General features: G+C 50.5%; 1 protein-coding gene across 12 annotated transcripts in view; it reads left to right on the plus strand.

Annotated features, from left to right (window-relative positions):
- Positions 1–26,108, plus strand: part of GRAMD1B (GRAM domain containing 1B) — a 242,103-nt gene that overhangs the window by 122,346 nt on the left and 93,649 nt on the right. Inside the window, exons 1-2 of one of the 12 annotated variants that reach the window (XM_032868779.1) lie at positions 9,781–9,852; positions 10,454–10,497. The exons of 8 other annotated variants lie outside the window; for them this stretch is intronic. Coding sequence is in view for 3 of the 4 variants with exons in the window: in XM_032868787.1 (XP_032724678.1) it covers positions 634–667 (34 nt within the window). In the remaining variant the exon portion in view is untranslated. Of the gene's footprint in view, positions 1–633; positions 715–9,780; positions 9,853–10,453; positions 10,498–24,214; positions 24,717–26,108 lie in introns of those variants that run through there. 3 more of the 12 variants (XM_032868787.1, XM_032868788.1, XM_032868781.1) reach the window with 3 other exon arrangements.

The raw sequence follows: 26,108 nt of genomic DNA on the forward strand, positions 1-26,108 counted from the left end.
GGACTTTGAGATCATGACCTGAGCCGAAGGCAGCGGCTTAACCCACTGAGCCACCCAGGTGCCCCCAGATCTATGCAAGTTCTAATACTTCCCTTCCTGCATTGCCCCCGTGAGTGCTCATTACCCCTTGATCATGAGCAGTCTCCTCGGGAGACCAGAGCGGCCATACGGGGTGTCACGATCCCATGCAGGGCTTATCCAGTGTGCAGATTCCTGGGCCCCTCTCTCCAGTTCTGAGCCCTGTGGACTGCGGTGGGCCTAGGAACTTGCATAGTCACCACGCATCCCGAGCGATTCTGACTCTGGGGGTCTTGAACCACGCTCGGAGAAACGTGACCCATGGTCAGAAGCCTCCTGTTAACTCTGCTCTAGTGAACATCAAGTACGCAATTTAATAGTGAATGGTCATGGGACAGGGAGAGCCCAGCGTCGTAGGGAGCCTCTGGCAGACCCATGGCGCGTTTTTAATGCCTAGCCCTCAGGGGCCCTGGTATCAGTGCATCGCTTCTGTTCTCCCGCAGCTATTGGCTGCATAGCCCAAGAATCCTGGTTCTGCAGCAGGGGGAGAGGTGGGCGGAGTGGGGATATGTAATTAAATTAATCATTTCATCTTATCTGTCACCAACTTTGCAGGTTGCTCAATGCTGCTTTTCTTCTTATCCTCTGACGGGTAAGCAGCAAGCAGCTCCCTGCTGGGCCCCCTCCCTCTTCGCCGTTCCCTAGTCTGAAGGTTAAAGTCTCTGTCCAGATGCGAGAAACCCCTCATAACCCGGGGGCAGATTGTTCTGGGGTTGGAAGAGGGGCTGAGGCTGTGGACGGCTCCTGGGGACCTCCGCTCCTGGCCCCCAGACACTAACACAGACACTCCCTTGTGTCTCTGGTAAGAGCTGGATGGGGGAGTCCCTCGGGAGGACCAGGGCTAGGCTTGAAATACAGTTGATTTGTGTGGCCCCAGGACAGACTCATTAGGGGGATCCACGGAGTGAACGGTTGTCTCTGTTGAACTCCTTTCCCTCTAGAAGTGAAACACCGGGGTTTCCTTTTCTTGGCCTCTCAATGAATGGGTGGACTTGGCGTCTGGCCGAGAGCGTCTGGCCAACGTCCTTATAAATGGGGGGTGGGACCTAGATCTGCAGAGGGGGCCTGAAGAAGGGATTTAAGGAGGCTGATCCTCTCTGCTCCTTCCTCAGTTGTGAATTTCTTCTTCAGTCCCCACATCATCTTTGTGAATAACTTCCATAGTGGGAAATCGAAGAAAATTAATTGGGGTTTCTTTCAGTAAAGAAAGGTCGAGTTAGGGGAAACTACAGAAGCGGTATAAATGTGGTGAGCAAATCTAAGAGAACACAGAATGTCCGTGGACTTAGTCTGTGGGCACCATAAAAGTTCCGAGGTATTATCTGTTATGACTAATAATAATCATATTTTGATAATAATAATATTATAATTATAATGTAATAATTATATATAATATATAATATATTAATATAATAATATAATAATAGTCATGTTTTGAGAGTCTTTTATGTGTGCAGCAGTGTGCTTTCCATGTCCTTTCTTACTTAACTATGCTAACAGGCCTGTAAGAACTTTGGTTGTCCACTGTCATTCCTTATAAGTGACAGAACTGAGATTCAACTCCAGAGCCGACTCGCCTTTTATGACTTCCCCTTGAGAGAGCATCCATGTGGCCGTTGGGACACTTGGGGCGCCCAGTGCTGAACCTTCTGCTTTTCCTTACGTTGGATGGATCTTTCTTCCCCTGTCTCCTGGACTTGAAGCTCCAGATGAGGAGTGTGTGAGTCGGTTAATGAAGATGATTTGTGGCAAAGCTTCAAGCCAGATGGAACAGAAGACAAATTGACAAGGAGGGAATAGACCTCAGTGACTCTAAATGATTCAGTTAAATACGCCTGAGAGCCAAATAGGGTTTTGTGTTTTGTTTTTGTTTTTCTGTTTTGAGTGTGTTTCACATGCCTTGTTGATTTTTGAGAAGTGCCGTAGGTTTTTAACTAACAGGTTACTTATAGGAAAGTTCTGATACATTTCTGATGCTTTCTTTCGGTTCAGTATTATGTCTAAACCACAGAACAGAACTGTGGTCGCTCTGATTTCTCTGTTGGTATCAGGTGAAGGCCCTCTAGGTGTTGGCCTGAGCAACAAAAGCGCTTTACCTTCCCCTGCTCTTTGTCTGCTGGGCTCGCCAGCACCCCCTGCTGGCAGTGGCTTTGCTGGAGAGGAGAGAGTGGCCACCAGATGCCCTCAAGTAGTGAGATGGGTGTTATTCAGCAGGCAGGAGGCAGGGGGCGTGGCCTGGATTCCCCTCCTACTATGGAGGGCAGGACTTTCCACCTGGCCCTACAGCCCCCACCTCATAGGACCAGGACAGTAGGAGGGGGGAACTGCAGACTTGATGGCCAGATGAGCTGAGCAATTGGCTTTGTATGTTCGTCTTTGACCCTTCACTCAGATTCTTCTGGGGCCAGTGAGTTCTTCTTTGGATATATATTACTCCCCCCCACCCCTGCCCCGTCCTTCTTTTCTTCCCCATCCCACCCAGCTTCTGTAGCTTTATGGTCTGTTTTCATTTTCTGATGCAGTTGCAACAGCCCTCCCTGGTGGGTCCTGTATTCTTGGAGGGTGGTGGGGACCAAGCAGCGGTCTGGAGAGGGTGGTCGTCCCTGGAAGCATTCCCCTCCACATTTCCCTTTGAGTGTGTTGGCTTTGCCTCTCTTGCCTAGCCCATGTCCCAGGACTTGGCCGAGATCTGTAGCTGCGTCCTTCAACCTTGGTCCCGGCTCGCTAGAAGAAACCTGAGAGCAGAAGGAGAACGCTCCTGACTTGGAGACCGTCCCTCGGCCGCCCGCTCACCTTTGGTCCATCCTGGCAGCTGCCCAGAATGGGGGGATGCAGCCGCTCTCCACGGGAGTCCCCGAGCCTGCTGCAGCTTGCTGCGCTGTCCAGGGGTCACTGACCATGGTCTGGCGTCCCGTCTGGTCTCTCCCTCGCTTCAGCAGTGGTCCCTAGCGGGCCTCTCCAGCGGCCTGCGTCCAGTGATGCCCCCAGGGCATTCGGACAGCCTCACACCTTCCATCCTAAGGCTTCTCCCATTATCTGCCTCTGGAGCACGCAGGACAGCGTGCATGGCGCCCATTTACCATGCACCCCAAAAAGCTCAGCATTGCCCTTTGCCCCCTTTCCCCTCCCTGTGGACCCCCTACTCAGTTAATCCTGTGGCTTCCTAGATGTCCTCACCCTGAATGGCCATGTGAAATCTCACCCTGAGGGGTGCCTGGGTGGCTCAGCGGGTTAAGCCTCTGCCTTCAGTTCAGGTCATGATCTCAGGGTCCTGGAATGGATCCCCCCGCCTGGAGCTCTCTGCTCAGCAGGGAGCTTCGCCCTTCCCCTGCTTCCCCCCTCTCTCTCTGCCTGCCTCTCTGCCTACCTGTGATCTCTGTCTGTCAAGTAAATAAATAAAATCTTAAAAAAAAAAAAAATCTCACCCTGAATGAATCTGCCCTCTGCATCGGTGACCCTTTTCATTTTAAAAGTACTTGCACAAATCTGTCATCTGGAAGTACAGGACGGGACCAGCTGCTGGCTGGAGAGGGTAGGGAGGGGAAGGGCTTGTGTAACCTGAGCAGTGCTGGGTACGGATGGAGGGGGGGTTAGGGGAACTCATGAAATATCTATTGTTCCCAACCCCTGACTGCCCTAAAGATAGTGGTTAGAAGACAGCATTGTCTTAGTGAACCTTTAGTGACTATTTTTGGTATGTGTCAGGCACTGGGCTCTCATTTAAATGTCAGCATTTTGCTATGAAATAGTATAACTGGTATAACTGTTAATTATAGCTCAAAAAACTGAGGCCGTGAGAGAGGTTTTATAACTTGCATAAGAGCATATACAGCTCTAATGTGATGGTCTAGAATGTGAATCCAGGCGCCTTGACTCTAGGTCCTAACCGCTCTGCAGCACCTCCCTGTCCAGCTCTAGGGGCTGATGTTGAAGGGGTATCATTGATACTCCAGTTGCTTGTGAGGTCCCAGGAATTGCTAGTGGCTAAGGGGGCAGGCCTTCCCCCTGCCTGACTTATTGTTTTACCCTGAGGAACTTAGATGCAGAAGGGCCTGATCTGATACCAGCAAAGACCCTCAAGAGTCTTACCTGAGATCCGAGCTTCCCTAAGCAATGGCTGAGGGGCTGGCACTGTCCCTTTTGTCTACCCTATGGCTGCCTGCGCTCAAAGAGGCCTGCCTCTCTCCTCTTGACTTCAGAGCTGCGGGTGCCGTCTTGTAGCTGACTAAAGGCTACTTCCTTTCCTCCTTGAACCTGAACCTTAATTCTTACCACCCCCCTCACCCCCTCCTGTCCTGACCGCTTGAGAAGCCCCTCCAGCCCAGCCCCGGTGCAGCACCTGGGATCTCCAGGGCATAGGCCCGCTTCACAAGATGGTTCCAGACTTGAACTCTGCAGGGTTAGCTGCCATCTCTCCAGTTCTCCTCATGCTGAGCAGTTTCTGTCCTCCCAGATCTCCTCCCAGGTGCTTTAGTCAGGTTCTCTCGTGGAACTTGCCACTTTGCTCAGTCTCCTTTCTGCCCCCTCCAGCCTGATCAACGTCCCTGATTCTCTTTGTAAATCTTTTCTCCCCTTCTTTATTTCTGTTTGGACTCTTTTATTGTTCTTTGATGGCTTTTTATTCCACAAACTCCCCTACAAGTCCCCCTTAATGTCCACTCGTAGTTCCCGTCTTTGTTCCTTTTCTCCCTTTTTCATATTCTGATGACCGTTTTGCCCCCCCCCCATTTTCATGTCTTTATTCATCTGAAAAAGCAGGTGGGTTTGTTTTCAGTCCATTCCACCTCTGCCATCTTGAACTCTTCAGGGGACTTAAAATTTCATGTTCTGGGGGAGAAGGGTCAGCTGAATTAGGAGAAGACAAGTGTCGAGCCACTGATTAATAATAAGGAAAAAAAAAAAAAACCCTAACTCTTAAGACACAGTTTTAAACCTTTTATGTGTGCTACCTTCATGTAGCATATGAGTTGAGTAACATCTGTGGCTTACAGATGAGGAATGGGGGCACAGAGAGGCTAAGTAACTTGCCTGAGGTCACACAGATGGTGGGCATTTGAGTCAGAATTCAGACTTGAGCAGAATGGCTGGAGAGAGATGCTCGTCCACGTGCCTGACTGCCTCTCTCTAGGGTTGATGGTTAGTGAGCGAAAGAGATGAGGAGAAGTCACCTTCCAGCCCTGGAATCAGACATGCACGGTGGTGAGAAAACACACACACACACACACACACACACACACACACACCTTTCACACACACACCCCCACCCCTTTCCCCCTTCATCTGCCTCTCTTTCTGTATCCACGGAGCGAAGACGTTAAGTGACCTCTCAAGGTCTTCATGTTTCTGGATGCCTGTAGTTTGTGCGCACCCCTCCCTGCTTCATCACCATCTCTTCTGTTTAAAGTCAAGACTCCGGAGAGAAGGAATGGTACCTTTCTGGCAAAGGTGCCAGCAAGGAGTTGGCGGTCTCAGGATGGGCAGAACGATCAGGCTGCACATTTGATCAGCAATGCAGTTATGGCTGCACCACTGCACTTTGCGCCAAGAACTACATATCCCATGGTGCCCCGGGGGGATGCTGACCTGGCCAGGCTTGGAAGCAGCTCCCCTTGGCTTCCTTGCAGCTCCTCCCACCAGGAGGCAGCTGCTTGGGAGGAGGCCCTTCCTGAAAGAAGCAGGTGCCAGTGTCCAGCCTCTGAGCTGTCCTTAGGGAACCGGGTCCTGTACTTCCCACCACACCCTCCCCGTCCTCTGCCCAAACTCACCCTAGCCTCTCTTCAGGTATCTGGGTTTTAAATCTATTACATAAGTACAGTGATTAAGGAGTTAGAATATAATACCTAGGGTAAAGTAATTAGTATGAATAATTCCCCTGGAGAGAAAATGATGTAATGATAAATGATACCGTCCCATGTATCCATCTCTGTCATCATCCATATCTGTCTCTCTCTCCATCGTTGTCTTTTCACTAAATACTAGGCAGATTGGAACAACACGGAGTTGTAGAAGAAGCTTCTGGCCTTTAATTCAAAGAGCAGATGGCGTGGACTAGAGGAGTTACTTAGTCCATTATTTAGGTAGATTCCTTTACGGTTAGCAGAAGTGTGGGTACAGTGACTTCTTAATGGGATTGTCTGCGTCAGGTTTTCTTTCCTTTTTCCCTTTCAGTGTTGTTCTCTTTTCTGTCTTTCTTCCTGGAATTTTCTTTGGCCTCTGGGACATACTCTTTCCCTCCTTTCTCATTGAAACCAAGCATTGCCCCCTCCCTCCTGCCCTGCCCTGTTTTCTGCCTTGTCCAAGGTGACAGCTCTCTCCCTGCCGCTTGGAGTTCAGGGTGTTTAAATTGCCTTATAAAGTACACACAGATGATTCTAGCTGAGCAGCTCACCTGAACGCTGTGTGCTGTGCTCGCCACCCAGGGCTATGTGACTGTCAGATGCTGTTAAGGACTGAGGTATTTGGTCATTTGGGAGACTGGGTGCAGTCCTGTGGACATGGGTGCGATCTCTGCATTATTTTGCTGAAACAGAACATCCTCCCTCGTGGCTACCAGCCTTCTGCTCTCCATCTGTTTGTGCATTTGACTGTCAGCCCAGGGAGAGAGAGGACCGCAGGCCAGAGCGATAGCCAGGAGGAACACTGCAGGCCTCTGAGCAGAGATGGCATGTGTGGAACTGGCAGAGCCCGCACACAGCTTTTTGGTGCAGGGTACAGTGGAGTACCTCTAGTGCCATTCTGGCAGTGCCGCGGACCCTTTCCAGGTTGACTGTGTCTGTGACCATGGGGCAGCGAGTTGAAGAAAATCAGTCCAATGGCCTAAATGGTATAGTCTACTACTTCTATTCTTGTCCTTTTCCCTTTGGTTTTATGAAAATTTTGCGCCTCTTGGCTAATAGGATAAGATGGGATAGGTTAGGGAGATATGACCCACTCAGTGCTTCTGGTGGCTGGAACCAGGAACGCATCTTTTCCCCTCTTCATTTTAATCCTGATAGTTGATCGCTTTGGTGAGACGTTTTGGTCTACTGTGCTGCCTAAATAAAGTGAACATGAGTGAATCTTTGATTCTTTTTTTTTTTTTTAAGATTCATTAATTAGAATGAGCGTGAGTGGGAGGGGCAAAAGGAGAGGGAGAGAGAGACTCTCAGGCAGACTGCACAGTGAGCATGGAACCTGATGCAGGGCTTGATCCCAGGCCCCTGAGATCATGACCAGAGCTGAAACCAAGAATCAGAGGCTTAACTGACTGCTCTACCTAGGAATTCCTGATGATTCTTTTTTTTTAAGATTTTATTTATTTATTTAAGAGAGAGCGAGAAAGAGAGGAAGAGAGGGAGAGAGCATGAGAGGGGAGAGGTCAGAGGGAGAAGCAGACTCCCTGTCGAGCAGGGAGCCTGATGCAGGACTGGATCCTGGGACTCCAGGATCATGACCTAAGCTGAAAACAGTTGCTCAGCCAACTGAGCCACCCAGGCACCCTCTGATGATTCTTTTTAAAAACAGTTTCCATTGGACACAGGAGATTTGCTAATGTATACACCAACCTCTGAATATGCCCAGGATTTTTCCTCCCTATGTCTTGATAATGCATTTTCTAACAGTTTGGCATCTTTCACAAAAAAAGTGGGGGTCCCCAAGGAGAAATATTAAATTGAGGTTTTATATTCTCAGTGTCTGTGATAATGGAAGCAGGAGTTGGGGACCGATTGAAGGGGGGAAAGTGAAGTGGTGGGAGAGGTAGCAAGGGGTTTGGTGTCCATGAACACAGGCTTGAATCCCAGCTCTGCTGTGCTGTGTGACCTCGGGTAAGTCCCTGAAAGTCTCTGAATCTCAGTTAGGTTCTCTTGGGAAGGGAGAACAGCTTCCCTTGCAGGGTTCTTGCGAGTATCAGATGAGGCAGCAGATTTGAAAATGCCCCAGAGCCCCAGGCAAATGGGAGTTGTAATTCTTTTACTGTTCTGTCATTAAGCCAGATGCACAAAGGCTGTGGAAACTGGTCGAATCCTGGTGGTGTCATTCTTTTGGAAAACCCTTTCCTGCTCTGTTGTTGGTCTACCTGAATGTGCACTTTGGTTGTGAAGTCAGGCTTGAACAGAAGCAGGGTCAGAGAGAAGAATGAGGGGAGGAGACGGCCAGAATGGACCCAACTGAGTGATCACAGGTTCATTGCCTCCTCCTCCTTCTTTTTTTTTTTTTAAGATTTTATTTATTTATTTGACACAGAGAGAGAGATCACAAGTAGGCAGGAGGCAGGCAGAGAGAGGGGGAAGCAGGTTCCCTGCCAAGCAGAGAGCCTGATGCAGGCCTCGATCCCAGGACCCTGAGATCATGACCTGAACTGAAGGCAGAGGCTTTAACCCACTGAGCCACCCAGGCGCCCCAGTTGCCTTCTTTTTTTTAATTCTCATATATTTTAAGCTCTCTGTTGAACCCTTGCTATGCTGGATTTTTCCTCTGCTCTGGAAGCTGAACTGGGGATGGGTAAATGAAGGATGTTATTTCTTTCAGGGTCTCCCCTTTTTTCAGGGTAAGTCCATCTGGAATTGGGAAAGGATGTTGGCAGTCCTTCCCTTGCCCTTTCACTTTTTTTTTTTTTTTTAGATTTTATTTATTTGAGAGAGAGAGAGAGAGTGAGAAAACAGAAGCAGGGTCGGGGCAGAGGGAGAAGGAGAAGCAGGCTCCCCGCTGAGCAGGAAACCCGATGCGGGGCTCGATCCCAGGACCCTGGGATCACGACCCGAGCCGGAGGCTGAGCCACCCCGGTGCCCCAACGCTTTCACTCTTTTCTGGATGTTCATTTTCCCATCTGTAAAATGGAGCCAAAGCTTTAAGGTGCCTTCCACCTTAACATCTCATGGGTCCGAAACCATAAGCGTCAGGGACTCGGAGGATCTTAACAGCAAGGCCAGGGTAACACTTTGGGAGGAGCTGGTAGAGCTGGAGCTCGCGGGGAAGGAAGCCTGAAGATCCTGGCCTGCTTTTGCCTCGGTTATTCTCCTTTTTTTTTTTTTTTTTTAAGATTTTTATTTATTCATCTGACAGACAGAGATCACAAGTAGGCAGAGAGGCAGGCAGAGAGAGAGAGGAGGAAGCAGGCTCCCCGCTGAGCAGAGAGCCCAACACGGGGCTCGATCCCAGGACCCTGGGATCACGACCTGAGCCGAAGGCAGAGGCTTTAACCCGCTGAGCCACCCGGGCGCCCCCCGGTTATTCTCTTTGACTGGGAGACTATCTCTGAAGGTTAGCAGGAAGGTCAGGGGTTCAGGAGAGCGCGCGAGCCCCTCTCCTGCCGGTGTTGTGGAGTGTTGCCCCTTTGTGTTTCCGCCCGTGCACATACCGCGAATACGCACGCCACGCCGTGTTCTGTTGGAGGAGAGGCTTGGCGGTCTCCCTGACACGGGAGCAGCCTCCGTGCTCTAGGGCCCGGGCTGCTCCGCTCCCTTTCCCCTGGCGGCCTCTGGCTGACACAGCCTATCCCAGGTTGCCAGAGTGAAATGGGCCCGAGAGGAAGCTGTAGTCTCAGCTCGCGGAGCGGCCTGTCCCTGCCGGGCAGGAAACCTACATGATGAATGGGGCCGGATGAAGTCATCCTGCTCCTCCAATCAGGCTGCTTGCCGCGAGCCAGGGGCCTCTGCAGATCCCGCTAGGCTGCCGGCTGCTCTCATGTACCATCAGACAGAGGCTGTGAGTCTCTGGGAGTGGAGTGGGGGGGGGTGTGAACCGCCCGCTCCTGGCTTCTGTGTAGGCCTCAGTCAGTCTGAATGTTATTGCAAGGTGAGTGGCTTCGCCCGGCACGTCCCTCTCCCTCTGCGTTCTCCACCTAGCCGTGCGGGGCTCCGGCGCCTCCCGCTTCCATCTGAGTGCCTGCACCCCCTTCTGGAGGTTGTCACGCCCGCCCCCACCGGCCCCCAGCCTCCTCCCTACCTGCTGCCCCCCGCACTTGCTCAGCACCCGCCAGCTGGCCGCTGCCCACACGCTCCCCTCTTCCTGACCTGTGGGTACCAGTTGGCCCGGTGATGGGAGGCCAGGCCCTCCCATCTCTGTGCGCTCTCCCCCAGCAGGGGGAGCCCCGGGAGATCCACACTTGCCTCCAGGGAAGAAGTCCCAGGCGAGGGGAGATGCCCCCTGACTCAGCCTGACGTGAGCACCTGTGGGAAGCCAGGCAGCCCCCTGACTTGCCGGGGACCCCAAGCCTCTTTCCTGTCCCCTCATGCGTTCCCCCCACTCCCCCCCACCAGGAGAGGACAACCTGAGGGGCCATAGAACAGCAGTCCGGGTCTTGTTTTCCCTGACCTTCCACAGGGGTGGTTTGTTCTCTCTGGGTGGACGTTTGTGACTCTGCCTTTTCTCTCTGGATGGTGCCGCTGCTCCTTAGGCCAAGCAGAGATCATGGAGCCGGCTGATATGGCGACAGCAAAGGTAGGATGGAAATGCTGCCGGCCGCACTGTGCGTAAGTGGCTTCGCTTGGCGAGTTCTGCCTTTGGTTCACTTTTCTCTCCCCTCCTGTCCCTCAGCCCACCAGTCCCCAGCGTCCAGGGGCTGTGTCAGAGCGGAGGGAACCCACATGAGCAGGATGCCCTCAGGAGAGGGGAGGAAGGGCTCGGTCCCGCAGAGCACACCCCTCACCTTCACATGCCCTGGAGTCTGAGCAGGGTAGGGGGCGGGGACTCTAGCTCTGTCTGGGCTGACTTCTGTGTCTGTCGTGTTAGCTCTGCCTCCTTTTTTCATTTATCCCTATCCTGTTTCTCTTTTCTGCCTCTACCTCACACCACAGTGCTCTCTCCACCCATATGTGCCGTCCCTATCCTTCCTGCCCACCTTCTGTTTGCTTCTCTCTTCCCTCCGCCTGTTGTATAAGGAACGGGTTGGGTGGGTGTGGGCCGGTCGGTCTTGAGAGCAGAGACTGCCTCTCATCCTGCAGAAGATGATGGCCTTGGGATTGGCGAGGAGTTGGGCCCTGAGTGGCAGATGCTGCTGCTGTCTCCTCCCACCACTCATCTGATGCCCCAATGAAAGTGTGGGTCTGGGCCCCTCTAGGGAGTGGTGCCCGTGGCTTTGTCTCGTGGACCCTGCTGGCTCACTAGAGGGCGTTCCTGAGACAGATTTCGAATCTCTCCTGAATCCTGCTTGCAGTTTGGAATTTGTTTTTCTGTGCATTTTCCCCAACAAGGAACTTGAGCCCTTGGGAGTGGATGGGGGATCTAAGGAGGGGTCTTAGCCTCAACCCCGGCCCCTATGTGCAGGGGGAGACCTGTAGTCCTAAGAATTTCTCAGCCCTTGGTTGGGCTGGGGCTTGCCTTTTTGGTCAGATGGCAGGGTCTTCTTTGTCTCGGAGATGTGAGACTGGACAAAGCTAGACTTCTGAAGCAGTTGGGCACCCCAAGTGTATATGGAGGAGAGGATAAGGTTGGAGGCCCAGGCAGCAAGGGTACCGTGGGCATTAATGCGTTCTAGAGGTTAAGACAGGTCACTGCGAATTGCCGATCTGGGTTCCCGGCCCCTTTCTCCTAACTCCCACATGGGGTATGATCTGACCCAGATTACTTAACCTGTCCGGGTTAAGTCTTCTAGTCTGCACGGTGGTGAAAATTACACACAGCTGTTGTTTTAACCAGCTTAGACTCCTCAAATACTTTTTCTTTGAAGAAAGGAGACAGTTCCATTTTGCAGAGGCTCTGACCATCCGCTCGTCCAGATTGCGGACTGTCTACTCAGGCGGGCGAGCCGGTTTTGGAGCTGGGCCGTTCCTGAGGCTAGCCTTTGCTTTCAGGACCTTGAAGAGTGAATCTGATTGATCATTGGACACTGATACCATTTAACCCCAGGACAGTGATGGCTTTTTCTTTAACCTTCTGTCCTCCAAACGCTTTGGAGGGAGTTGAGTTCAGGTGCTTTCCGTCTGGGTCCATGAACCAGGAAGTTCCTTAGGAGAGGGTCCTCGAGCCTCATTCATTTGTAGGTGGAATTTTGTATCTCTCTGCATTTTTCTGGGAAGAGTACCCATGGCTCTCACCAGATCTCTAGAAGGTTTAAAACTCAGAAATGTTTAAGAAGCTTTTGTGTTTTGCAGCCCAGGTGCCGAGAGAGCTTATGGATGATGGCCGATGTACCAAATCTCTGATCGTATATCAGTGCAGTGCCAGTGTTGAGTACAAATTCATGTTATGATTTATTGGTACCTCGTTTACATATGGCTTGGATGCCTCTTCTTTAATACGTCATCGTACATAGAGATATTTCTAAATACATGTAAATGCACCTCTCTTACCTTATCCTTTTCCCTTTTAGTTCTGAGGTTCTGTTCTCAGGGTTTCTCTTAGACCCGCATATGTTGGGTTCAGGTACCTCAGGATGAAATAGCTTTCGGTTTGGAAGCACGGTCACTCCTGATGACAACACTACCTGTTCAGACTGCACTGGGCTCCTGGAGGAGGGCTGTTGGGGGCATGACTTCATCTCCCAGAGTCTAGATTTTGAGGCTCTGTTACTGCATTGCCACGGTACCACCTTCCCACCCTCCGCCGCTGTTTTTTTTTAAGGTTGTGGTTTCAGAATGGGGTCGTCTGATGTCCTGACATGACGGGGTTAAGATATTTGGATGGTAAATTGTGCCCTGAGAGTTTCTGTTTCAGCCCCAAGAATAGTTGGTGGTCATTCTTCAGTCCACACACTCGACGAGTGTGAAATGCCAGGGAATATGTCAGCAGAAGGCTCAGGGTGGAGGTTTCCGTTCGATGGTGTATGTGCGAACACGGTGAGCGCTTGTTCACGGGTTGTTGGGGGAGACAGATGAGTAAACACATTATGATGGTACAAGGTAATCGGGGTTGTAACAGAAGTTGAGGTCAGCAGGGAAGCGCTGAAGAACTCTTTGATGCTCCCTGGGTGGGCAGGAGGGCTTTCTAAAGGAAGCCACATTTGCTCTGAGGCATCGGTGGGGGCTTCTCAGGTGGACAGGAGAAGGGAGGGGATGTTATGAACCCGCGTCAGACCCATGTGCCTTCCAGTGCTGACACCGCTGCCCTCTGCTTCTGTGACCTTGAGTGGATTTTCTCCGTCTCTCATCTCTGCATCCTTATTTGTAAGTGAGGGCGGTAGTATGGACCCTGCAGGGCTGTAGTGAGGATTAAATGAGATCACGCCTGGCACGCTGTGGCTGTTCCCCGAATAGGAGCGAGGCGAGGGGAGGAGACAGCATGAATGTGGCAAAGCCCAGGTCACTGTAAGCACTTCGGCATGATCAGGCCTTAGGAACAGAGGATGAAATGAGATGCAGGAATCGACAACCCACAACAGCCTTACACAGTCCTGAGATTATGTTGATATTGGGAACAATCGAGAAATTTTAGGATATCATTGGATTTTCTTTTCTTTCTTTTTTTTTTTAAGATTTTATTTATTTATTTGACAGAGATCGCAGGTAGGCAGAGAGAGAGAGGAGGAAGCAGGCTCCCTGCGGAGCAGAGAGCCAGATGCGGGGCTCGATCCCAGGACCCCGGGATCATGACCTGAGCCGAAGGCAGAGGCTTCAACCCACTGAGCCACCCAGGCGCCCCTGGATTTGCTTTTGAAAGTATACTCTCTGGCTACGGGGTAGACAGATAATTGATCATTTCCTTATTTGGTGCCATCTCCAAGACATTTTTGTTGTTGTTGTTTGTTTTTGCTTTTAACATAAATCTATCTTCCCTAACTCGACTATAAGCTTTTTAAAAAATTTTTTTTTTTAAGATTTTATTTATTTATCTGACAGACAGAGATCACAAGCAGGCAGAGAGGCAGGCAAAGAGTGAGAAGGGGAAGCAGACTCCTGGCTGAGTAGAGAGCCCGATGTGGGGCTCGATCCCAGGACCCTGAGACCATGACATGAGCTGAAGGCAGAGGCCTTAACCCACTGAGCCACCCAGGCGCCCCTAGACTCTAAGCTTTTTAAGGGCAGAGTGCTAAGTGTGTTTCCGCTTTTTAACCCACAAGCACCCCCCCTCACCCTCCAGCATCTAGCATATTACTTGGTATATAATAGACACTCAATAAAGATTTGGTTAGTGAACACACAAATTCGAGAGAAGGTACCCCTGCAGACCTAATAATGAAAATGGAAAAGCAGGTATAAAAGTGAAAGCAAGACATAAACTCGAGTCCCTCCGGGAGCTAGAATTGACATGCCTTTGTACCTGGTTCAGTGGGAGGTGGAAGAGGAGCATGGGGTGAGTGCCAGGTGTCTGACCGGGTGACTTGGTAGGTCGGAGTCAGAAGGAGGTGCCAAAGGTCAGTGAGAAGCTTTGTTTATTCTGGCAGGCTTTGAGGTGCCCGTGGGACATCCAGGGAAAGGTGTTCAGGAACAACTGAGAATTTGTATCTGAGGTTAGGGGAGGGGCAGGAGCTGTCTGCGTGGATTTGAGAGGCTCAGCCATACTCCAAGGCATTGTCAAAGCATTCAAGAGTATATTTGGTCATCATGAGAAAAAAGACAACTAAGTACAACTATGTGTGGTGACGGATGTTAACCAGGCTTGTTGCAATCATTTCACAACGTACACGAATAATGATTCATTGTGTTTTGCACCTGAAACTAATATAATGTTATATGCCAATTACATGTCAATAAAATCCCCTGGGTTAGGAACCTCTGTGACCCAGATGACTGCTTAAAGACAAGGGAGTTGACTGGAGAAGGCTTTCAGATCCCTCTTCCCAGCAGTTAAGAGGCAGAGCCCCTCCTCACAGCGGAATGTGAGCTCCCAGAACCCGGGAGCCCTTCCTCATAGGGAAGTCTGAATTTGGGGACGTAGCAGAGAAGTTGAAAGAAGCTGGTGGACTGACACAGAATTGCCACACAGTTGTTTTACTTATAGAAGGCAACAAAACTACCATCTAAAATGCCCACAACCACTGTTTATATTTAAAGAACATTTTTAAAGAATATTTTAACACAAATTTAAAGGGGCATGTTATCGAAAACTAAAAATATATTTACGGAAGGACGCAGGTGTACTTACTGAGTGGCTGTGATCATAAGGTACGTGGAACCTGAGCTCATGAGGATGCCATTCTCAGTCGATCGTGATGTTTAGAGAAAATAGTAGCTATAGGGGCCTGAAACATCTTTGAACATTTCCGCCCGCCCCCCCCAGCCTTAAGGCTCTCATGAGAAAATGTCCTAATGGTAGGAAATGAAACTTCAAATTCCAGCCCATTAGACACAGTCTGCTCTGTCCAAATAAACCTGTGTTTACTGGCAGTGAGAACAGCAGTATGTTCCGAAGGCACTATTTCTGGACACCTGTCACGCTAATAAGAAGTTCTTGCCTCCATAAAGGATGATGACAAATATTGGATCCTTTCTCTGGCCGACTCTTTTTGTGTTAAGACCAGACTAATCAGGAAATAATTGTCACAGACAGACTCCGTATTGGTTAGCTGAGTATGTCCGCCGTTACTTGTTAATTGATTGAAAAATTGGCATAATGATTACAGACCTATGTTCACTCAGGGAAACAGAAGTACTGTGTCCTGAGTATCTGCTTCTCTTACATGACTTACTACTTTAAACTTTATGTTAAAACTACTTAATGTAACTACTTCATGCCCATGTCTTAATTTCCTTATTAGATGATAAGCTTCTGGAGAACAAGGAGGATCTTGGATTTATTGTTGAAATACCATGCCGATTTGCCTGAGTGCTGAACGTAGTAGGCACTTAGTAAGTAGAGTAATTGTCGAATAAATAAATGGTTGGCAGATGTTGCAGAAATACGCAAAACAAAAATATAAAAACATCCTGCGCAGAATAGGGAAAAATCAGAGCTTTTGTTTAGGTAAAGAAGAGAAAGTAGATGAGGTATGGAGAACGGGGTCTGGTTCTTGCCATAGGTAGTCATAGTTTGTGGGGAATCATCGTAATCGTGGTTAAAGTGTGCTGGGCACCTGATAGTAGGTCACGGGTTAGGTCATTGACAACCTAGCCACCGTATGGGTTGTTGCCATCACCTTTGCATAGATGGAGCAGAGGCGTCGAGAAATGTGGTTGACTTGCTCAGGGTCCCATAGCTATTACGCAGGGATCTGAACTCAGGTCTAATTCCAGAATCCCCGTGTGAAACCATAGCACACACACCTCCGGGACAGGTGTCAGGCTCGAATCAGTTACGAATGTGATTTTTCTAGGCTTGTCCTCTCACCCAGCCAGCTCTCGGCCAACAGTAAATTCTTGTGTCCTTGGCCAGGAGTCCTTCACTGTTAAGATGAGTGGACGCTAGCTCCGTTCATCAGTTTTTGAAGGGGTCCTCCTCACTTGTGACTTAGATGAGAAGGGAGAAGTTTCCATTTGGTGGGAGGAGAGCAGGAGCAGCTGGCCGTGGGCGGATGGTCGCTCCCTCCCTCAAGAGAACCTGAGTTTATAAGCTCCCTTCTGGGTCCCCGATACCATCAGTCACCCTGAATTTCTCCTGAGGATAAACCGGGAGGATCAGGGTGGGTAATTAGAAATCTGCCTTGTTTCTCCCATCTGGCAGGAGAGATGTTTTCTTTTGTTATGCTTGTAATTAGGATGAGTGAAATCAGGTGAGGTCCCCTCGCCTGGCTAATGGGGTTTCTCTAAGGTGTGTGTCTCTTTCCTGACAGGAGGGCTGTACCACCTGCAGGTCACCCTTCTGTCCAGCAGCAGAAAGAGCTGTGATCTGGAACACGCTAATGAAGGAGACGGACAAATGAGCCAGCACTCAGGCGGGCAGGCAGGTTTCCAGGCAGCTGTGAGAGATCTGGGGAGATGAAGGGGAGAGGGATGTAGGCTAGAGAGAGAGGGGGTCCTCTTTGGGATTTCCATAACCAGACAGAGTAGAGCCGAGGAGGCCGGGAAGTTTCCAGGGAGAAGGGATGTCCAGAGCTGCCTTGACAGAGGTCATGCTAGGTGAGGCCAGCAAGAGAGGAGATTTCGTCCTGGCCTGTCTGAGGAGAGGCTCTGAGGCTAGCGTGAGAGGAGGGGGTACGTGGGACTCAGCACGGGCCTCACCTTTCCGCTTTTCCTCTTTTCACCAACCACAGTACCCCCTTACCTTGGGGCTAGGGACAGCAACCAGCGGTAGGAAGAGAACTGGACACCCCCCACCCCCCACCCCGGAGCCTCAGTCTCTTCCTTCCTGAAATGTGGCTTAGTAATACCTCCCTGGGCATTGTGAGACTCACAGGACATAATGTAGGGGAGACTACTTGACGCTCTACAGTGGCCCCCCTGCTTCCATCCTGTCTTCCTCTCCAGTCAGCTGGGGTGGTGAAGCAGCTGGGGGTGGGATGAAGCTGGCTGGAGCCTGGCTTTGCCCTTGCCCACCCTGTTGGAGGCCTGAAGGAACATTCTGGATTAGCAGATTGTGAAGGAGGGGCAGAGAAGGATGGGGCCGGGGTGGCGGGGAGTGGTACGTTTCTCCATTTTTTATCTTTACTTTTTGTAAGTGATTCCTTGGGGTCCCAGAGGCAGAAGGAAGCCGACTCGAAATGAACCGAGCCCTGCTGGCTTTCCACACAAACCTCGGGACCTCTGCTGCTCTGTGGCCCGTGCCACCCCTCCTCTCCTCTCCCTGCCCCTGTCCTCCCTACAGTGGACTGGTGGGGCTGGAGGGCAGGGGTGTGCACACGGGTCCCAGCACCGGAGGGGAGGGGCAGGCTGGGGAGGCTCCCAGCTGGGAGCTGACACAGATGAACAGACCAGAAGGCGAGGCCAATGCCTGCAGCCCACACTGTCACCCCAGAGCCAGTGACTAATAGTGGCAGAGGGTGGGGAGAGGAGACTGGGGGATGGGGGGAGGAGGGGACAGGGAAGTGGGGAGCACCTAAGCGGGTGCTGCTCTGGCCATCTGCCGTCCTCCCCTCACACAGGCTCTATTGACTGCGGTTTGGGATTTGGAAGAGGATTCTGGCTGGAGGACGAGGAGGCTTGTTGAAATGGAGTGTTTCCGAGGCTGCTCCTCCCCCGCTGCTCCTCTCACCAGCTTCCTGACCTCCAAAATGCTCCTTAAATATAACACTCCCAGCGCCTGACGACTCCCCTGCCTGAGCTCGGAGCTTTGATTCCCCAACGTGTGACTGCAGCACTGCTTTGCCCCAGTTCTGCCAGCTCCTGGAGGCCCGCAGCTCTGCCCTGGTCCTGCGGCTCCTCTCTCCTCCGGAGGCGCGCGCAGGGTCCAGAAGCCCGACGTAGAGGGGGAGCCTCGAGGATCATGTCCACGGTCTATTTTCTGCTCCAGATAGGCTCCCAGTAACTTCCCAAGGTTACGAAGAGGTGTGAGCTTCCGGTGGTGGAAAGACCCTCTGATGGGTGGGAGGCAGGGGGCCGAACTCTGGTGAGTTCTGGGCTCACAGCTGCCAGGTTTCCTGTGGCTGAGGCCTTGGGTGTCTGCGTAGCTCTATGCCCTGGTTCAGAGACCTCCCACCAACCAGTCCTTACTTAGAGATGAGGCAAGAAGCACCAATCCTGATTTTGTTGGCCTGGGAAAGGAACAGTACTGGGGTAGTGAGACCTTCAGGCTTGTAGGAGGCCAAGAGAAAGTCAGAGCCCCTAAAATCAAAAAGGAACTTCTGGAGAGCCTGGGTGGCTCAGTGGGTTAAAGCCTCTGCTTTCGGCTCCGGTCATGATCCCAGGGTCCTGGGACCACACTGGGCTCTCTGCTCGGCAGGGAGCCTGCTTCCCCCCCCCCCGCCTGCCTCTCTGCCTACTTGTGATCTCTCTCTGCCAAATAAAAAAATAAAATCTTTAAAAAAAACAAAAAGGAACTTCTTCCAACTTGCGTTCTAAACCCAGTAAAGTTTGGAAGAAACCACTGTATTATAGTGAGAGGTTAGGAGGATACACCTCAACCTTAAGTTAACCAGACCTATAAACACAACAAATTTGGGAATATCCATGAGCCTGGGAAGGCTCAGTTTTTGAACTTAGGTCTTTGAAAATGCAGGTAACACAAATTGTCACTGTCAGCCCCTCCCCACCACCGTCCTGCTGCCTTGTCCATTCTGTTCACAAAGACCCAAAGGAGAAGACTGGTGTCAGGTATTTTCTAGTTACTTTGTTTTTAAATTGTTTTTGCTAAATACTGAATAATTATAAAGATTATTTATAAAGCATTAAATATGAGGGCGCCTGGGTGGCTCAGTGGGTTAAAGTGTCTGCCTTCGGCTCTGGTCATGGTTCCAGGGTCCTGGGATTAAGCCTTGCATCAGGCTCCCCGGGGCTCAGCAGGGACTCTGCTTCTCCTTCTCCCTCTGTCCCTCCTCCCAGCTTGTGCGCATGTGCTTGCACTCTCTTTCTTTCAAATAAATAAATAAAATCTTAAAAAAAAAAAAAAAGCATTAAGTATGTATAAAGCATACAAAAAGAAAAAGCAGTAAGCACAGTATACTTCTTGCCTGTCCTGTGCTTGATTTTTTTTTTTTTATTTTAATGGACACAGGCTCTCTAGCTGTACAGATCCAGAATGCCTGCATACTCTGAGTGCTGATGAGGCCGAGCCCCTTATCTGTATATGAATTTGAGCTGTCTTGTTCCCTCTTTGTTCTCTAGCTGCATGTGCATGGGATCACACTCTGCATTCTTCCCAGATTGGCCTTCCTCTCTTCAGCATCGTTTCCGAGATTCCCACCGTAGCTTGGGACGGTGATTTATAAATTTTCTGGAAGTTATATGCGATGGGCACTGTAAGAAAATCCCAGTTATTTGTCCTTTCTGCTGTTGGTAGACCTCCGTCTCCCGGCGTGGGGGTTTGTTTCTGCAGACCGTATTGCTACATAGCGTGCCGTCTGACGTTTCCCCTGCACCTCTCTTGTTGGAAGCTTCTATGGTGGCTGAAATGGAACCGCTAGCTGTTAGTTGCGTTCCTTCAACTTGCCCACGTAATACCAGATGGTTTGCTTCGGTAGTTAAACCATGATACATGTCTACAAGCTCCTTTCTGTCATTTTTATGACCAGACTTTTTAACTTCAGCCAATCAGATGGGTATGAAAGGACATCTCATTGGCATTTTAGACTTGCATTTTCCTGAGCACTAATGAGGTGGAGCACCTTTTTATATATTTATTGATCATTTCCTCTCCTGAAAGTGCTTATTCAAATCCCTTGTCTATTTTTCTAATTGTTTTTCTTTTTCTTATTGATTTGTAGAGTGTGTTTTTATTTTTATTTTTTTTAAAGATTTTATTTATTCATTTGACAGAGAGAGATCACAAGTAGGCAGAGAGGCAGGCAGAGAGAGAGAGGAGGAAGCAGGCTCCCCACCAAGGAAAGAGCCAGATGCGGGGCTCGATCCCAGGACTCTGGGATCATGACCTGAGCTGAAGGCAGAGGCTTTAACCCTCTGAGCCACCCAGGCACCCAAGTGTGTTTTTTTTTAAATAAATTCTGTGAACAGTTCCTTTTTTGATTATATTTGCTGCAAAAAGCTTCTCCCAGAGAAGCCTTGTCTTTTCTCCCTCTTAATTTTTTTAATTTTTAGATTTTATTTATTTATTTGACAGAGAGAGATCACAAGTAGGCAGAGAGGCAGGCAAAGCGGGAGTGGAGCAGGCTCCCTGCTGAGCAGAGAGCCCCATGTGGGGCTCGGGTTCGATCCCAGGATCCTGAGATCATGACCTGAGCCGAAGGCAGAGGTTTAACCCACTGAGCCACCCATGTGCCCCTTTTTTTCTCCCTCTTTATGATCAGTTTTGATGACCAGGTGTTCACAGGTTTACTGTGGTTGAGTTTCCTCAGCCTTCTCCATTCTGGACGTTGTTTTTGTGTGTGTGTGTGAGTTGTTGAGGAAACCCTCAGGCCACCGTCTGTGTGAGGATCAGTTGGTAATTATGACTTATGAGGGGAGATGGTTTTTCCTCCTTCAGTCTCTGCCAAGGTCAAAGACAGGGCTGTCCTTTAGTTGCTCAGCAGCATGTGGGAGTTTCTTTTAAGCTAATTCTTAGGATGAGGGTAAGCCGGCAGGGCCTACTTGATGAGGTGATCTCTTTTCCCTTCTCACATCTGTGGGCCTCTGGTGTTGTCTCTGTCCACCATGTTCTGTGAGGTCCAGAAAACCCCAAGTCCCCATTTCGAAGGTTCTACAAGTGCCTTCTCTAGAAAACATACCCATAAGGCTTTCTTTAATTTTCTGGGTTTCTGCCCTCACTAAATTTGTGGCCTCTAAGTATGTCTCACTGTTTTGATAGCTCATCAAGCATTTTAAAAGAATTTCCTTTTTTTTTCTTCCTTTCTAGATGTTTTATTTTATCCAGCATTTTTAGTTGTTTTTAGCAGGAAGGTCCATCAGCATATCTAGTCTGCTATATTGCCAGAAATAGAAGTCTTTGGACTTTCGTTTTTTCTTAAAAAAATTCTTTCCCTTCCATGGAGGGCCTGGGTGGCTCAGTCAGTTGAGCATCTGACTTTTGGTTTCAGCTCAGGTTGTGATCTTGGGATGGTGAGGTCGAGCCCTGTGTCAGGCTCTGTGCCCAGTGCAGAGTCTACTTGTCCCTCTTCTTCTACTCCTCTCCCCACAAGCTCGGTCTCGCTCGCTCTCTCTCTCTCTCTCTCTCTCTCTTTCAAATAAATGAATAAATAAAATCTTAAGAATAAATTCTTGCCCTTCCTGAAATACAGACATCAAGGAGCAGCCAGATTGCAGAGTCAGGCAGAAGCAGGAGAATCGAAAGCAGCTTCCTGACCATTAGTCCACGCATTCGCCCCCCCAGAGTAATCTAGAATTATGTCAGTGCTGACAGCTTGCCGGTCAGGAACCTTTCCAAACCGTACAAAACGGTCTGCCCTCTGTGAGAAGATCAAGGAGGGAAATACACTGAGTGAAGAATGTCTTTCATCTTGCTTGGTTTTATTCTTTATTTCAAGGAAAGATAGCAATCCCATGGCTCTTTAAAACCCTATTTCTATCATTTTTAAAGATTTTCTTATGGACCATGACAATGGAGCCAGGCTCTAGAGCTCTCTGAAACGCTCTGGTTTCAGAAACCGGAAACAGACAAGGGGAATTTGAGGCAGGTGATTGCCTCCCAACCCACAAGGCTCTCCTTGTCTCGTTACTCATATCACATTCATACACTGATACGTAAGCAAGCTAACTCATCAGCACTAGTAGTGGAAAGAAGGAGCTAACTTGACTCATCATCCTTTTTCACCTGTTCCCTGGGTTCTTTTTGCCTTGGGAGCGTGTGAGCCCTTATCCATCAACTTGTCTGATAGATTTTTTTTTTTTTTAAATAAGCGTAGATCATGATTAAGAGACTGGGTTTTGAGGTTGAACATGCCTGAGTTCAAGTTTCAAGCTTGCAGCTTGTGGGCCGTTTAGTGTTAGGCAGATCTTAGGTGCTATACTTGCTTTCAACAGCACTGCCTGAAAAATGATGATCATCACCACTTCGTAATATGGATATGGGAGTTAAATGAGATAATGCAACTAAAGGCTTAGCATGACGCCTGACACAATATGCTTCCAATGCATTCTTATTAATAGTTGCAAGGAGCTAAAAAAAAAAATAGGTAAAGAGTTAAAGCCAAAAGAATTTAAAATAGTGATTTGCTTCGCATGGAATATTGGAAATTTTGATGCAGGTTTTATGTGCTATCTGTGATCAGAGCAGTCCGTGGGGCAGTATGAGAACAGTCTCATCTACCTAGAGTACTCTAAGTGACATTTGTCCGGGAGCTGGTGTCACTGGTCTCGGGAGGCCCTTTGAATGAATTATCTGGGTTGTAAAGGAGAACTTCAGCTTCCCTGCAATGTCTTTTGGTGCCGGTATATAACTAAAGATGTGTTCAGAAGTCTCGAAAGCATTTCGGTGTTGTCTAGCCTAGGGGCTGTGGATGGAGGAGGGAAAGTCCATAGCCCCAAACTGCTTTGGGAGGACATGTCTAAAAGCTTTGGACCCCATAAGGAGTGCTTTTGCTGGACCATCTGGACACTGGAAGGAGGCTGCAGTATTTTAGTTTGGTTCGAATAAGGCCACTTCAGTTAACCACTTGGGAATAGTGCCTACAGCATACAGTCCCTCCTAAGTCAGTGGACCTGAGCACGATGCACAGTGCCTACCTCCAGGGAGTGTGCCGTCTAAAAAAAGGAAGGCAGGTAATAAACGCGTAATTGCAGGTACAGTGAGTATCACCGGTGGGGCTCTTCCATTCCAGTTTTTCTTGACCATCACCGTGGAGGGCCGGGTGTAGATGGTGTACGTACAGCACGTACGGATGTCTGCAGATGACTGCTTCGAGGCAGGTTTCGGGGAAAAGGCTTAATATGGTTCAGTTGAAGGTTGCTATTTCATAATTAATCTCCTCTTTGTTTGTTCTCACCCATCCGCATTATTGACCCAGATAGTCTGTAATCTAGGGGAGGACAAAAAGAAAAAAAAAATCACACAGCCAGGGAGGTTGCTGGGGCTGGAACACAGTGGGCCCAGACTGGAGGATTTTAAGTGAATTCTATGTTCTGGTTGGGGTTGACTGTCTCCTCTCCGTGCCTCCTCCCTTTGATGCTCTGCCGGTTCTGAGTCTTCTTAGAGCCCCGTATTGGTGATAAAACATTGCCTAGATTCAACACTGGGCCTTGCAGCCACCTTCAAAGGATGCTGGGGCCCCAGGTGACAGGGCAAAGCTGCTGCCTCACCACGCCCCAGAAGTGGTGGTGAAGCACTTTCCCCAGCAGGGGAAGGAACTGTGTGTTGTGTGTGCTGTGAGCGCTCACGGCTCTCAGGATCTCACCCCGGAGCTTGCCCCGCCTTGCCAGGCAGAGGGTGAGAGGATTCCACTTAAGGTGGCCTTGAGCAGCTCGCCTTTGGACACCCAGGCACTAACCCTCTCCCCAGCCTTCAGGTCTGCAGGGCTTTGGGTTCCTGAGGTTAGCTGAGGGCCTGGGGTCAGCTCTCCTCCCCACCTGCCCCCCAACCGGGTGTGCATTTTAGCTGGGCAAGTGCCCGCCTTCTGCTGTTCCTGCCCCTCTCCTCTTCCTTCCCGGGAGTCACGGGACTCACGTTGCTCCCTCACTCACCCACCCTCTCCCTGACTTTCTGTCCCATGCCGGGACAAAACATGTGCTGTGTCTTTAAATGGGCGGAAGTGGCTGGCAGTGCTTTGCTTGGGTACTGCATTGATGAGGAGATTATATGGAGCTGCGGGAGCCGCCGCCTGCGGGAAGAGAGGTGAAGGTTCCGCTTGCTTCTCGCTCTCCTGCCGGGCTCCCCTCGGGTCCTTGCCCCGAGGCTGCCCTGAGCCGGCGGGAGGCGAGGGTGGGTGGGTGGCCAGCCGGCCTGCCTGTTGACAGCCCCTCCGGGCTTGTTTTGCAGCCTGGCCAGCGTGGCCCGTCCCCATCAGGAGCTGGCAGCGGCAGCCACAGCACGGGCAGGCGGCTCCAGCCTGGGGCTGGATTTGCAGAAGCTGCCCTTGGCCTCCGAGCCCAGCGCGCAGGGGTCCTTCTGGCTGGCACTTGCTCTCCCTCTTTCCCTGTCTTCTTTCTCTCTCTGTGTTCAAGTCACATTTCATGGGATTCTGTTCTTTGGGGACTTCGTCATCTTTTCAAATATGTCCTGGGACCTCCGGAGCTGTCACGGGGATGCTAAGGACACGGTCAGTGGATTCTCGTGCCTGTACTAATGAAAGGATTCAAGCTCTCCTGGTAAGTAGAGGAGGGATACGGCACCTTCCTCTTCGTCATCGTCCTCGTTCTTCAACCAGGTCCTTGTCCATGTCTGCCCCACCCCCGCCAGCACCTCTGCATCCTTAGGAGGGCTCCATCACACAGACAGCCCTCGAGGGGCCCGGGGTGGGGGCGGGCACACACTCTGCAAAGTTGGGTCACCCTCTCTGGCTTATCCTTGCTTCTGCGCTGCTGCAGTGTTTTCTGCCAGCATCTTCTTGGGGGAGGGGTCTGGTGGAAGTTGGGGGGTGGGGGCCGTGGAGAGAAAGTACAGCTGCAAAGAGTCTCCAACTTTGGGGGACCTTGTACAGAAGGAACTTGGTAGAGAAGGGACCCTTGCATGAGGGGCGGGGGGGTCGTCTCAGGCTGGAGGTGGGTGCGGTGGTACCCCTCCCAGCCCAACAGACATCACCAGGGGCTGTGCTCACCCTGCTCCTTAGGGTACCCTCATTCTGGGAGGCAGGCTCTGATTGCCTGGAGGCTTGTCTCTGAGGAGACTGTCATGAGGGCCAGGTTCCCACCTCTGGCATGCCTGGCATCCGAAGGAGAAGGGGTGGCCCCCCACCACCGTGCCCACCACCACCTGCCCACCACGGGGTGCGCGCGCACACACACACACACATACACACTCCTTGGGGCTCTGTCAGTGCCTCTTCCGGGGCCTGATGTTGGCATATTAAAGCCTCTTCATGCCTGACGTGTGTGGGGTTGCTGTCTGGTGGCCGCAGACATAGTCAGAGTATTTTTACCTCCCATTTTAAAAATAAAACCCTCACCTCTCCCTTTTCTCCTTTGAATCGGGTGGGTGGGTGAATCGGCTTTTTATCTGCTTGAGAAACTGGAGCTTTTGCCTGGAAAACTTTGTCATGGTACTCCCTGCAGGGTGACGCGTGCAGCTCAGAGGAGGAAGGCCCTCCGGGCTGGGGGTGGGGGGTGGGCAGGCGCTTTCTCTCCTTGAGGACAGTGGAGGCCCAGAGGAGGAGAGTTTGGGAGAGTTCCCTGCAGGGATGCGCCCTGTCTTCCTTGCCGCTGGGAGCCGTCCACCCGCAGTCCATCTGCGGTGGGACCGTGGGAGGTGATCTCTCTGGGTTGGGAGGTTGATTTTCAGAGTCAGGGTAGGAATCGGGCAGTTTAGTACATGGGGTCCTAACCCGGCTCTGGGTTATATCAGGCTTTCCAAAACCCCTGCTGTGACCCTAGGTTAAGGTCTGACAGAATTAGTCTAGTCTGGTCCTCCTCCTTTAGGCAAGAAGGTTAAGCAAGGAGCTCGTTCTTGTGAGTGTAACTCTTAAAATCTGAGGTCCTGAGGAATGGTCACCATCAGGGACCGCCCCCGCCGCACCCCAGCCTGTATCTTCTCTTCAGGATATG

Source organism: Lontra canadensis, unplaced genomic scaffold (assembly GCF_010015895.1).
Source record: "Lontra canadensis isolate GAN:19392208 unplaced genomic scaffold, GSC_riverotter_1.0 scaffold36, whole genome shotgun sequence".
Classification (NCBI taxonomy): Eukaryota; Metazoa; Chordata; class Mammalia; order Carnivora; family Mustelidae; genus Lontra; species Lontra canadensis.